The sequence below is a fragment of the Centruroides vittatus genome, unplaced genomic scaffold (genome assembly GCF_030686945.1).
Source record: "Centruroides vittatus isolate TY-2023 unplaced genomic scaffold, ASM3068694v2 contig_958, whole genome shotgun sequence".
In the NCBI taxonomy this organism is placed as follows: Eukaryota; Metazoa; Arthropoda; class Arachnida; order Scorpiones; family Buthidae; genus Centruroides; species Centruroides vittatus.
In genome coordinates this window covers 2,115,282-2,130,324 of record NW_027122637.1, presented here as the reverse complement: position 1 = coordinate 2,130,324, position 15,043 = coordinate 2,115,282, and the positions used below count along the sequence as shown (strand labels likewise).

Here is a 15,043-nt window from a genome sequence, read left to right as displayed (position 1 = left end):
ACTGCCCTCAGATATTCGTTAAAATTTAATCAATTCAGCAAAAAAAGGGGGAAAAATCTTTATTTTCAAATCAATTTTTGAATAAAATATAACCTCTATAATTTATAATCACAATAAAAAATTTATTAAATTTATTTTACTCTTATATAAAACGATAAAAATTGTCTAGTTAAAGTAACGAGCGATTGAATATGATTTTTCTGAACTTATCATTATTCTAAAAATATACCTTAATGATACCCAATCTCGATTTATTGCCCAATTGTATACTTTAAAGACGATTGAATACGGAGATACAAAATTTAACTGTATTTTATGCATCGATAGGAGGTCTTATTAAAGTTTTCTTGCATTCACAAAATATCGTAATTTTAAAAAATGACTACAGACAGGAGAACAGCATTTCAGCTTGTATTCTTGTCAACGATGTTAAAAAAAACCGTGTTTTTTCATTAAGAATCTTGTAGCAGATGTTGAACATGCTTAATATGCCGTTACCGGATATTGGGACAGTTTCGGATAACTAATGGACTCTCTTCAGTTACCGATCTATATGATTCTGAAACTGAAGCATCGCTTAATATGATATCTCTATCATACAAATGCAAGACAATATTATTAGTAAGAAAACCGTGTTAAAACTTCTATAACAAACTTAAATACACTACTTTATTTAACTTTTTAACATTGTATTTTCTTCTCTAACTTTTATGCCGTTTATTAATAATCTGACAAAATAGGAAAGAAATTTTTGCACCAGATAATTAAGTGCTTTGTTTAAGTAAATTAAGCTAAAGTATTTATTTTTCAACGTCTCGTTTGTGTAAAAAGGGAAAAGGGTATTTTAATTCTAAACTGATTTAACTCGATAAATTAACTTTCCACATTTATAAATTATTAATGTATTTCAGCAATCTTTCTATCTAGAAAACTGTTCTAGTGAGTAAAATTAAAAACAGTTTTATCTCAAAGTTAACATGACATCGTTGGTTTTACGATCACGTAAATCCTTTTTACCAATTAAAACGAAACTAACAAAAGGCCATTAATGTTTAACAAAGAGGCATCTATTAAGTTTTTGAATGACACATACTTTAAAAACTCTTTATGGCCTAATCTGATAAGTAAAAGAAAAACCTTCTTATCCTAACATTCTACTTTATTTTATAACATATACATTAAAGAGAAGTTAAAGAAAAAAAAGTATATGCTTAACAGCCTTAATAGTTATTAAATTTAATGTAATTAATGTATTTGTTAAGTAAATACAATTTGGATATCGGACCATTAGGGTAAGGATGGTCTAAGCCATTGCATTTATAACAGCTTATATACCTTGTAACCAATACGAGGATGGTGTGATGTCGGTTTAACTGCCCGGAATCTTAACAGCCATTTCCAATATTAAGCTAGATTCGAATATATTTTAAGCAGTTAAAGCTGCAACAGTTTAAATTTAATCTAACACAAATTATTATCCTTTTAAGAAGTTAACTATCCGCAGCTATTTTTAACGTAGATCCGGTAGTAGTAATGGTACGTTGTAAAGAAGTCTTTATGTAGGGAGCGTTTCGTGTTAGGTGAGTGTCTTTATTAGCATATATTTCGAGTGAAAACCACGTGGGAAATTAAACAACAAAGTTGCTTTTGTATGTTTGTTCCGTTGAGATAAAAGAGTTGTCAACGCAATCACCGCTTTGCGTGGTAGAGATACCGCAAGTACACATTATACAGATTCCTTTAAATAAGTAATGCTCTTAAATTTAAGTTATGTTGGATGAACATGCTAACTTCCACTCGACCACTTCGGAATATTGTAATTTAATAAATCAACGGGCGAAATGCGATTATGTGCCGAAATGTTAAGGTTAAATATTCGCTATAACTCTTTAAACTGTTTATTTATTATATGTAAATAAAGAGGAGAGAGTTGTAAAAGTGACGTTTATATATCCAGGGCCCATATTTAGTCGCTTATATAAAATTTTAAATGAAGTAACCAGAATCAATTCCATTTTGTTCTTAGCGCTTTCATTTCAATGCGATGTTTCCTTCTACTTGTGCACTAAAACGAAAATCTTGTATCCGATAATTACAGACAATTTTGGGCTTATTCAGCAAACATTGGGCAATGCGCCGTCACTGTCAAAGTACTTCAAAATAAACATTCCATCCGCGACACGGTCATTCGGAAACATGGAAAAATTTCAATTTGTTAAGAACACTTTTAATTTCAAACACAGAGATAGAAACACATTTCCAAAAGTACTTTTGTAATTATAATGTCACGTAATTAAATATTACTGATGAGATTTAATGAGCGAGTAATTATATAGCGGACAATCTTTCGTACTCGCACAATAATAAGCTTTGCAAATTAACGTCCGTCTACATTTTTATAGTTTCGAAAATAGTCTGGATCGGGCCCCCGCTTATAGCTTTATTAATTAAAATTATCTAAAGCGAAAAAAACTGATTAAAAATTGCTTTTATCGGCAAAAAATAGAGTCGAACGAGGTCTTTACCCGAAAAACTTCGATCGAAATTGATCTGTTTAGAAAGCAAACGTTTCTAAAGGTGGATGTGTGTCGGCGAGTAATCACAATATTTCAGAAATGAGCGTCGTGTGTATTGCCTAGCACTTAATACCTTTAGTGCAGTCGATATTGAAAGGAATGATAAAGAAAGACGATGGATCAACCTAGAAAGTATTTATAGTTACGGCATCCAAACGGAGTTATTTCGTGGACATTTATATATTGCCTCTCTTCCGACAGTTCTCGTATCATCGAACCGAGTGATGGATGTATGTGCAGTCTCGGAACTAATACAGCTGCATCGAGAGCCAGTCGAATTTCACCCAGCAAAGTAGATAGAAACCTCCAGAAAATATTTCGCTTTTAAATTCAATTATAAATCTTTATATAATTATATAGAAGCCTTATATAAACGACGAATAGCTTCTGCTTTTGATTTTAAGAAAAGCTACAACGTTTTACTACCGATCCTTGAACAAATAAAATGCATTTGTCATTTGGGCACGTGTTATCTCGTTTTCTAAGGTACCATCATCATCATTTTTATGCTGTTTATTTCACTATAAATCTATTTTGTAGAAAGTTTATAATACGACTTTTATGTTGTCTTATCTGGCATGGTTGCAGTAAAGATGGCAATAAAAATCCTATGTAAAATAGTAAAACTTACGTGGATTTACTACGACGGTGTCTCCCCGTAAGTGGATAATAAATATCAAAAAAGTTCCTGCAAATTTTTACTGTTGTATCGAATTCGATTTTTCGCTTATATCATATTTTAATTTTATTTTAAATAGCGGCACGACCATGTGAGGTGTTTTTATGCTTTTAAAGTAATTCACAAACTGCGCCAATAAGTAGAACTACCGAAAAATAGAATTTAGAAAAACGATAGTGACGTTTATGTTGGAATAACTCACCTTCGTCGTCGTCCACTTCGTCGTCGCAGTTGGCTTCTTGTGGCACATTGCACTCTCTCCCTCCCCATCCTTCAGCGCAGTGACACGTCCAGGTATCGCCTTCTCTGATGCAATGGCCATGACTATTGCAGCCCTTAGGACATCCATCTGTAAAATATAAACGCTTTCATCACCAAGAAATTTCTGATTTCCCGACTTAGAGACGTTATTATCCGTGATTTTTCGCGTTCAATCCACGTTAGAAAAGAAGATATAGAGATTGATGCGCTTGCCAAATCGATTAGAGATGGAATAAAAATTTATATTCATCGACATGGAGAGAATGGTAATAAATGCCGAATCAATAGTTAATATTTAGATGGTATCTACAATGGGTATTTTTAATGCTGTTGAACAACAAAAGAGAAAAGAGATATGTGTGTGGGTTTTAGAGATTTATTTGTTAGCAGACTGGTCTATTGTGTTGTTTAATTTGTCGCTGCAGTAGCAGAGGCAAAGTTCCCAGGCGACGATAGCAAGTTAAGTGACGGATAGAAAGTCGATAGGGAGGACAGTGAACTCTGAACGACAATAGACGATGCTTACAGTTTTCCTACTTGCTGTTAAATGTATTTAATCCAAAACTTAAGTTTACCTGAACGTTAAAATTATTCTTGCGTTTGTGAGGATTACTCTTCTCAGTTTGGGGAATTGTTTAAGATGAGTTGTCTTGATAATCCAATTGAGCCATTGTTTATTCTCCTTGCGTTCGATTCACATATTTTGTTACAGTTTTGAACTTTGCATTAGCTTAATCAAAATTTATTATCTTTAGTTTATCGTATTATTTAATAAAGCTATAATCCTCATAAATTGTTTAACACATTTGCACGTATCTGTTTAGTGCAGCTGACAGTTTTAACTTAAAAATTCTTTGGGTCGATACTTCTACTCCTAAACCTTCAGTATCTTTCATATATTAACGTATTACTTAATGTTTTATTTCTAAATTTTCCGAAATTTAAAAATAAATGTTTTTCGTAAAATGAATTTAATTCGTCCATTTTTTATTACTTAAAGATTTTATTTTTTAGCTATAAACAATTAAAAGAAAAAACAAAGTCTATTATTAAAATGTATATATTTTAATAATAAAAGGTCTATTCTAATAATAAAAGGTCTATCATTTTTAAAATTAAGTTAATTTTAAAATTTAAAATTTTAAAATTAACTTAATTTTAAAATTAATTTTAATTTTAAAAATGAAAAATATTGATAGTTTTTACAAGTTTTTGAAAAATATTAATAATAAAAGTTGACTTTTTTTTATAAAAGCACTCTCAGTTAAATTAATGAATATTAATTTAATTGACAGTTAGATAATTAAATTGGATTGAGATTCAGGTTTAAGTAACTTTACTAATCAATTTTATGTATTATTTACAAATTTTCTGTAATAAAAATTTTTGATTATTAAGATGATTATATGCAATTCATTTCCGTAGAGTTATAATTAACTGAATACTTTTCTCATTGATTTTTTCACTAATCAAACATTTTAGTTGATTAAGAAACAATTTTATAAAAGGAAAAAAAAAAATGTCACTTTATTTTGCCAGACATTTAACAACCAACTAAGGACTTCCCATTGATTGTCGTCATAGAATGGAGATGTAAAAGAGTTAATAATAATCTGTAATGTCTAAAGTGCATTTCTTTGAACGAAAATGATTGCTAATTATAATAAAATCTGTATTTAAAAATGTGAAAAATGTCTTCGTTAAAGACGCATATTAGCGAACTTACCCAAAGTGCAATGCCTTCCCATCCATCCTTGGATACAGATGCAAGTTCCGTTATTGCACTGGCCATGTTCCAAACATCTAGGATCACATATCCTTTGATCGCATCTCTCTCCCGTCCACCCGTCTTCGCAGTGGCAACGACCTTCCTCGCACTGTCCATATTGACCACAGTCTAGTGTACATTTGGCTAAAGAAGAAATTCCAACTGCTGTAACGACATTCGACTTATAAAGTAAAGATCTATATTTTGTTCTTATTATACCCCAACGAATAACCGGCTTATCTAATATTTGACTTTTAATCTCCAAAATTATAAAATATTTCGGAAGAGTTTTTTTAAAGAAAAGAATTACAAGATGCGAAATTAATACAAATAAAGTTTGTGAGAAACAATGTATCAAAGTGAAAGTACTGATTAATTTACCTGTGCGTAAACCGAACGAGATTGCATCGAAGGCTAAAATTTTCATTTCTCTTTCCTTAATGAAGTTTCATTAGTCATTTGAATGTCAGTGTTAGCTCACATATCATGCGTAGATAATGTCTTAATAAATTCACGTTGACGTAACGTAAACACAGACTAGGTAGGGACTTCAGTCAAATGCAAAAACCTGGACGTCAATGGTTATTATTCAGCATCCGTGAGTAATGCGTTTCACGGGTGACTGTGGCAAATTCTAATTAATGACGGACTAAGAATGAGTTAGTCCATCGAGTATCTTTTTGTTCCTTCTTTTATCTGACTATTCATCTAGTTAGAAAGGAAAAACTAAACAATTCTTATCTCCGCAAGTGGAGAGTGTAAAAATAATGTACTCGGCGAGATGCTATCTTCGACATATAGTTTGCTGTTTTCACAAACAAACAATACACTCGCTTATTTTCTTATCTTCCGTGCTTACCGATTTAATTTTAAAGTGGCTTTGTCCACACCAAAATAAATTTGCTGAGATATGCTCTCGAACGAAAACTTTTAAGACTCGACTCTTTCGTAATCGTAAAATTTATGGCTTTGAGTAGATATTATAAAATAAGAAATTCATTTCGGTTTACGTTTTTCTTATCGATCTAAAAATGCTAGAGATGTTTACAGAATTAAGTAATTTATAAAATATTAAATAACCAGTTGCGAGAATTAAAATTAAGTAGACTAAAAGATAAGCCCGAAAACAGTATAAATCTAATAAGCAATTTTATGCAGAAATTTCGATATAAATTGAATTATATTAGTGTTTGTTTATGATTAACTAATATGTTTTAGCACTTAAACCAAATTAATACGGTTAAGTTATTGATAAATGTTTTTTTTGACAAAAATGAATAATAAATCATATTAAAAAAGTGTAATCAGAACTTTCGAGAAAATACAATAAAGTTCTAAGCTTTTAAGCTTTAAAAATAGCGTTATTAGATTCTCTGTTCTTAGTACAGAAATTTTATTCTGTAATTTCGTGTTACCAACTCGAATATTTTTCTTTCAAGTTAAGAAAAATGCTTTATTATTATTTTTTCATTTTCCAGCGAAAAACTAACAGCCTAGAAGTGCTCCGAGTAATATTTTCCATATTCTACAATTCATACGGTCGAGCAGGTACGAAAGAATTTTAGATTTGATTAATTAACTTTGTTGAAGGAAGATTAATCATCCAACTTCGCTCCGGATTAGATGCATAAAAAACTGTGAAGCAACTGTTAAGTACTGGATGCAAAACATTTAGTAGTTAGATTCGAAAAATGAAAATATAAATTCGAAAGGAAAGTATTTAAAAATCTTTCGAAGCGAATTTACATGTAAATTATTTATTAACTTATTCATTTTTTGCCAGATTTTTCAGAGATTGTTTCTTAGTGGAAAATAATAGAATTAGATAAGCTTTCGATGGTGTATAAAGAGAGTATAATGAACTAACCTTTAGAACAGTCTTCGCCCGTCCAATGTTCGAAACAAACACATCTTTCTGTTTCTAGATCATATACACCATGCGATGAACAATCAGGGAAGCACCTGCTCAGGCGACCATCCGCTTCGCTACAGTTGGCTCCTTTCCAACCAATTTTACACCAACATTGACCAACGATACAGGCACCGTGCCCGGAACATACGGGATCCAAACAATCCACTAAAGAAATATAATAAGAATCTTTACAACTCCGAAAAATTATCAATTTATAAAAAACTGAACTGCTCCGAAGCGAGGATTCATTTTGAAATAGCTTTTACATTGGAAGTATAAGAGCAATTTCAGTAAACGACGTAAAAACTAGTAAATTGGATTAATTTTTTTTTCTTTTTTTGGTAGTAATTGGAAGTCACACTGATCCGCGGCTTACGACGAACTAATCAAAGCAGCGGAGAATTTATCTCCGAGACCATAAAGTACAGGGCAAATTTTCTAAAGATTCCTTTCTGCTCGGTCCATGTTTAAAGTATTCCTGGAAGTTCTATAAGAATGGCCGAAAGTTGTTTTTATAGGACATTGATTCACGCGCATGGAATGGCTTCCACTTTTCGTCGTAAAGTGCTTTATTGCTAGCGTGCGAGGCAGTAACTCAGCACCACAGACAAGTTGGACTGATGCGTGGTTAGCAATAATATTGCCTGGGAGAGTAGAACTTCTTCGTGTCTTCTCGAACGTCTGCGGTGGAAGCCTTTCTGCTTATTACCCATTCGCTCTTGTGAAAAAGATCTCGTCCTTTTATATTACAGGCTATAGCCCAACCACATTCAATCTACACAAACTTATAGAAATAAAACATTTAATTTAAAACAATGGATTTTACGGCAAGAAAAGATGTTGACCTATTTCCTTTTCTTTTCAAATTTTTTCATTGACTTTGTTGTAATCATTTCAGATGCAAAAGGTTTCCACTAAAAGATTTTCGTGTCAGTGTATTGTAGCACGGAAACAAATAAATAAAACTACACAATTCTATTGAAACGTGTATAAAAATTTATAAAATAAAAGAAAATTGTTATGTTTCGTGATATGGAAGATAATATATAAATAAAGAATATTGAAAGGCTTCTTCTGCTATTTTTATATTAGGCTATATGCCTAAAAATATTTTGAATAATAATAATAATAATATTCAATCTAGATGCAAGTATCCGCAGAAATACATTAAAAATAGGAAAGTAGAAATATAAAATAATAAATGCTTAATGATGATAAATTTTTTAAATATTCAGGTTAATAAATAATAATTACTGTCATGTTACCTCGCATGTCAAGCATTTATTTTAAAGAAAATATTCTACTTCATTAATATTATAGTCGAAAATTATTATTAACATTAATATTGTAAGAAAAATGAATATGTATTAACTTAATCGTTATAACTTTGACCACCGAAAGTCTCACAAAATAATATATAATTTATATATAACAGTAGAACTTATTGTGTAACATTTCATAACTAAGGTAAAAACAACTTTATAGAACACATAACCATTTATTTCTACTATAATTCAGAAAAAAAGCAATACAAATACTTACCCTCTTCGCAGTGCAATCCTCTGTAACCAGAATTACATTGGCAAGTACCATCCACACATCTTCCCTGACCGTTACAATCAGCAATTTCGCACTCATCAGCCTGGACACTACATTCTGCACCTTTCCAACCGGGTTCACATCTACATCTACCATGAACATACCTACCGTGACCACTACATAAAACCGGACAAACACCTAAAATAAACGATACGAAAGGGTTCAATATTTACATTTGTTTAAAAAAGATAAATTTCAAAGGATGAACAATTTTTCATCCAGACAAATGACTAATGGAGCATTTAGAAGATTGGAATCGATTACGGTTTACAACAAATATATATTATATATACATTTATATATATATATAAATGTAATGAAGTTAATATGGAATCAATAAATGACCTAATTTATTATAATAATTTCCATTACTCTTATTAACAAACGTAGTCACTCGAGTCTAATGACAATTTCCGATATGCGACTGATTTGAAGTTCCCTCGAGATAGCGCAACTCCCATATTCTCGATGGTTTATTTACTAGATGTCTAAACTATCTGATTGAAGCTGAAATAGCAATTAAAGCAGAATGCCTTCACCTAAACTGGTATCACTCCCATGGAAGCAGTTACCACTAATTACTCTGACGGTTTGTACTGCCTTTGAACCCGAATGGCCTACATAAAATTAGTGTAGATAAAAGGATAGTTTGTTTTACTAGAGAATTTAACACCGACGAAAAATCAATTGTTAAGAGTTGCCAACATATTTTGGATATTTTTACACGAATACTGATGCTGATTCCGTGTCTGCACCAGATTCTTATTGGCTATAGCTATCAAATAATGTTTATTCACACCTCTATCCTTTGATCACATCTGCTTTGCACACGACTCTAGTGTTTAGAATGAGTCAACAAACATTGATGGGATAGTCTCAGATAGTCTTTACAGCATCAAGACAAACTCGGATAAATGAGATTCTCGTTTACAGAAACACTATTCAATCGAAAATCTCGATTTCGACTGTCGTTTCACTAAACATCGACTCATTGCACAGACATTACTCATTGAGATATAAATATATTAAAGAATTAACCAGGAATCTGCCTCATTTTTTATATTATTAAAAATTCCAGAGAAAATTATATTTATTAAAGGATCACACGATGATTAACTCTTTGAACTCTTCGGCCACAACATATTCAATTATACACAATTATGAACAATTATTTAATTTATATACAATTATAATAAACTACATGAGAAATTATTACAAGTGTTTTTGATAAATTATATATTTTTAAATCGTGAGTTATATTTCGTACAATGTTATCACGTATTTTTCTTTCGACAATTCCTGGAAAATAAAATTGATACTCTAACAATAAATCATCCTTGCAGGATTAGATAACAAGTGATGGGTCGCAGAAATATGAGAAATGTACAATAAATTATATATATTTATGGTTTCTTAATTCAAATTAAAGAAAATATCTTTCTTTCATTTATTTCCTTTTTAAATAAATGAATTTCGGTAAACGGTTTTCTGCCTCCCGGTCTCAGTTTGTCATCTTTAAATTCAATACTTTTATAAACTATTTAAGTCTTTTTTTATCATTGTTCTCGAGTGGGCTGAAAGCATTTTTTCTCTTTAAATCTACAGACATGTAGACAGTAAAAATCAAATTGGAAATGTCATTTCACATAATACTGAAATAGAAAATTTAAAAACACTCATTTTTCGAAGGTTAGATTGATTTCGCAGAGAAAGTGATCGAAATTTTTCTTCGTAATTTCCCGTTTAAACAACTTAAATAACTTAAATTGGCAACGATCATTGAATATTTTAATTCTAATTAAATAGTATAAGTGAAAAAAATTATAAATTAGTCGTTTAAATTTTTATAATTTATAGTGTTTTTTCATACTGTTTAAATTAGAAACGTAGTGATAATGAAAATATTTTAAAATTATAATTACGAAATGATTAATGAGAAGTTTGTGATAGTAAACTAAATATAATTTAATAAGCTTCAAATATATTCGAGTTAAAAAAAACTTGTAAAATAGCTTAAAATATTCTGTAAATTTCGTATTTCTTACATTTTTCTATATGTAATGTTTTTTTAAAATCAATTTTACATTAGTTAAATTAATAATGAAAAAAAAATTCGTAAAACGAAGAAAATAAATGATTTCTCTTCATTTCACTCTCGAAGGACCAATTAATTATCGTTTGTCGTTTCATTTGTAAAATTCAAATTATATAATTCTTTGTTTAAATGAATAATTATTTATTTAGCTTTTAAAAAACTATAGACATAAGTATACCTGCTTTTTAATTTTTTATTTTGAAGAAACTACAATTTATCAATTTTTTAAGAAATTTTAGGAGAATTTTTAGAAAAGAAATTTTCTGTTATGACTTTTCTTCATTTCCTCCAAAAAAACATGTAAAATTTACATATAAAAAGGGGAAAAACAGACACGCAGCACTAAAATTAATGATAATATTTTTCAATTATAAAACTGAGATGTCATATAAAAAATATCAAGGAAAAAACATCAGAACTTTTATATAAATTTATTATCGAATTTATCAAAATTATCACTTTCCAAATTTAGCTAAAATATTAATAATATATATTACATCATTTCGATTTTTATAACCTACTTTCTATAGGACTAATTTTCTAAACTATAGATTACGACTCCTTATTATTGTATTAATAATTTAACATACGTTATGCATATTTTGATCAATTGTAATTTCTGCCGAGATTTCAAAAGGTTGCTTGGGTGTGAAATTTCCGAATTTATTTCCTGTAAAATCTTAAAGCTGTATCGTTATTTAAAATATTATCCACAAGAAAATTATGTTGATAATGAAATTTTAAACAAGATAAAATGACTGCACTTTTATGTAGAGTAATTGTATATTACGCAGAATTAATCATACATTCGAATACTTTAACTATTTAGAGTATAACGTAGCCATTTGCTATTTAGAATGGGTTAATCGACTTTTAGATAGCTTAAGCTAAAGTTTCTAGCGACTGATTCTCAGATGAGCTCGTTCATCAAATGCGATGAAAGATGACTATTTCAAAACTGAACATATGCAACATTTCACATGAATCCAAATTAATTTAACAGTTTCTAAGTCACTGCAAAATGATGATATATCTCCATCCTTTTAATTTTCATACTAATAATTTGCTTTAAAATCGTTTTTCTTCCTGTTTTCTGTACTGGATTTTTAAAACTTTGTCGTTAACATTCATTAATTTGCATTATAATAATGACTATTATTAATGCTCATCTTTAATGTATAGATTCTTCTCATAAACATTAATAAAGGAATAATATAATTAGGAATAAAGGTATATTCGTAATTATATTATAGATACTATTAATGCGTTATGCTTGACAGATAATCATACGGGGACCTTCATAAACCATTTATTTATGGTGCATTCGAGCATATTCGTGTATATTTTAGATGTTTGATGAAGCGAGCACTTATCGAAGTAATGTTATTCATTTCACACTCGATGATTATAAATATATAACTTCATTTTCTGCAATTTCCGTTCAAACAAAACTTTTAAACAGGTTTGAAAATTTTATAACATAGCTATTATCGTCTTCTGGGATGGGAATAAATGTTATTAACGGGAATAAATTTCTTTTAAAATTATTATAAATAACTTTGTTTTAATTATAAAATTGTTAGGTAAAATTAAATTTTAAATGAAACTTGCAGTAATTAATTTTTTAAGTTTAGTTACGAAGCGAATGTTGCGTGGCTACTTGATTAAGTTGGATGAATTGCACACGAATGAAATGAGATGTTACAAATACTTACTGTCTGCACAATCGGGACCAATGTAGCCTGGGAAACAATGACATTTTCCTAGGTGACAGTTACCGTGTTCATGACAATCATTGGGACACGTCGTTGGAATGTCACCTGCAAATCGAAAACAATAAAAACGATCTCGGATGAGATGTCTTATTATGTATTTACATATTATTATTATTATTATTATTATTAAAAGTGCATCGCTCGTAAAATTACAATTTTCGAAAGTACGTTATCAAGCCGCTGGAAACCGGAGTAATGAAGTTATGATTCGTTTCACATGAAAACATACCAATTTAAGTAGATTCGCATTTATGGTATTTCTAGATTGTAAAGAGAGTTTATTAGACGAATAATAGCCAAGTTTATTGCATTTATTTCATTTTTTCTTGCAGTTTTGCCGTAACGTTCGACCAAAAGATTTCGCTTTTATAGTTTAGATTAACTAACCATTTTTATCTTTTTAAGATTATGGAACCGAGCAAGGTTTATAGCTATATTTCTTTATATAAAACTTATAAAAGTTCTCAGCTATTTTTTACATTAAAGTTTTAATATTTTTCAAAATAAATTTCGATTTAAAATAAATTTAAATGGCTGTTTAAGGTTTATTTAAAATTTTTCAGATTAAACTCGGACAAAATGTGGTTAGTTATTATAAAAAGCCAGAAGTAAATATAACTCATTTCGAGAAATAAATTTGTTTTGGAGTTAAAAATAAAAATTGACTTTTTAAAGTTACAACTAATTTAAATTCAGCAGATCAATATCACGTAGCATCTAAAAGTATTATTTTAGTTACACAATAAGAGCTAGAGTAACAGTAAATTTTCTTATCGTGTTTAAAATTTAGTAGAGATAGGAGCATTTCTCCTTCATTTATTTAAGACAATTGATACCCTCATGCTGTCTGAGATACCACATTTCTTGCTTAATTGAAAACTAACCAATTATCTCCAAAAGTTATTTTCTTCGACAAAAACATTAAAGAACACAAGTCAAACCAATAATCATTAATTAGTCTAAGATAACAATAAAAGAATTGATCGAAAAATATATATAAAATTCTTTTTGATATTTTTATCGATTTACTTGGCATTTTTCATTGAGATAGCGACTTTCATAAGTAGGAGACAAATAGATTGGTCTACTTATTAAAGAAGAGAGTTTAGTAAATTACAGTTAAGATGAAAAAAACATTAATTTTCTCTTCTGGCGATTAATTAAAAATATTAACGAAGGAGGAAAAAAATAAAAAGTATAATCGTTTCTTCACACCAACTTTATTACGTTTGGAAACTTCTTTACTAACAAGAGAATAAAAAAGTTATATTTTTCTCGAGAGGTTTAACTCTAGATTACTTGTACTGATTATTAATTAATATGTTAGACTGCTGATAATTAATTTACACAATTTCTATGCCTTCATAATTAACCAGCCATAAAAGTAATTTGTTCTTTTATCTCCGTGATTGTTTTGACTTGTATTTATCTTGCTATGCTAAGAACATGTTGAATTAGTTCAGTAAATTGTCTCTTCCCGAAATAATTTATTCATTTGCCACTAAGTTTTCGAATGAGACTCTTAAGAGATTAAGTCTCCTATGATTCCCTATTGTTTATTTATTAATGCAATTAACGCCATATTCAAAGCTCGATTCGCCGTGTTTTTTTCATTAATCAAGGTTATTTTAAATTGCTAATTATAATTATTTTGAGAAATAAATTGAATAAAATCCTTTTAATTAAAATTGAAATTTTAATTCTATCGGCTAAATAGAAAATACTTACGAGCAGCTGTTGGGTGAAAATTTACAATAACGGCTTTACTATCGTCATTTATAATGGATATGTACCAAGTACCGGGGTCCAGATGATGTAAAAATTTAACTTCATCGTGTTGCTGAAAGGTTAATCAATTTTGTAAGTTCTCTTTTACTTTTTCTAATCAAAATTCTATAGAAAAATAATTTTATCATCAAATTCTATTCTTAAACTCTAAAAAGTATAATAAATGAATAGTTAAAATCCTAATTTACAATTCAAAATTCATTTACAGTACATATAGACTTATAAATATTCATTTCTAATACGATATTTATACTTGTAAAAATAATCAAAATGAACGGAAAATTAAAACGGAGATAATTTTATTTAATTGGAGTTAATTGTGATATCAATGGGTAAATTGAATAATGCATATGATGCAACTATCGTATAATTTAATTATGCTTATGATACGTTAAATAAAAGGCAAATTAAATTTTCATATGTTGACCTATTTTATTAGTTTTCTGCAAATTGGATATGACTGAAGTCAGCATAACAAATACATTAGCTGTGAATTTAAAAGGATCATAATTCTTGATTATAGCAACAAAGTCCGCTCTACTTGTTCAATATATTTGCTACTAGACGTCAGAAATGAGTGAAATTTTCAA

The 15,043-nt window shown here is 29.3% G+C and overlaps 1 protein-coding gene across 1 annotated transcript in view; it reads right to left on the bottom strand.

Annotated features, from left to right (window-relative positions):
• Nucleotides 1-15,043, bottom strand: part of LOC136985304 (teneurin-m-like) — a 126,377-nt gene that overhangs the window by 16,791 nt on the left and 94,543 nt on the right. Inside the window, 6 exon segments of the mRNA XM_067282555.1 lie at nucleotides 3,458-3,604; nucleotides 5,243-5,428; nucleotides 7,152-7,361; nucleotides 8,739-8,933; nucleotides 12,606-12,710; nucleotides 14,394-14,505. Coding sequence (XP_067138656.1) covers nucleotides 3,458-3,604; nucleotides 5,243-5,428; nucleotides 7,152-7,361; nucleotides 8,739-8,933; nucleotides 12,606-12,710; nucleotides 14,394-14,505 — 955 coding nt within the window.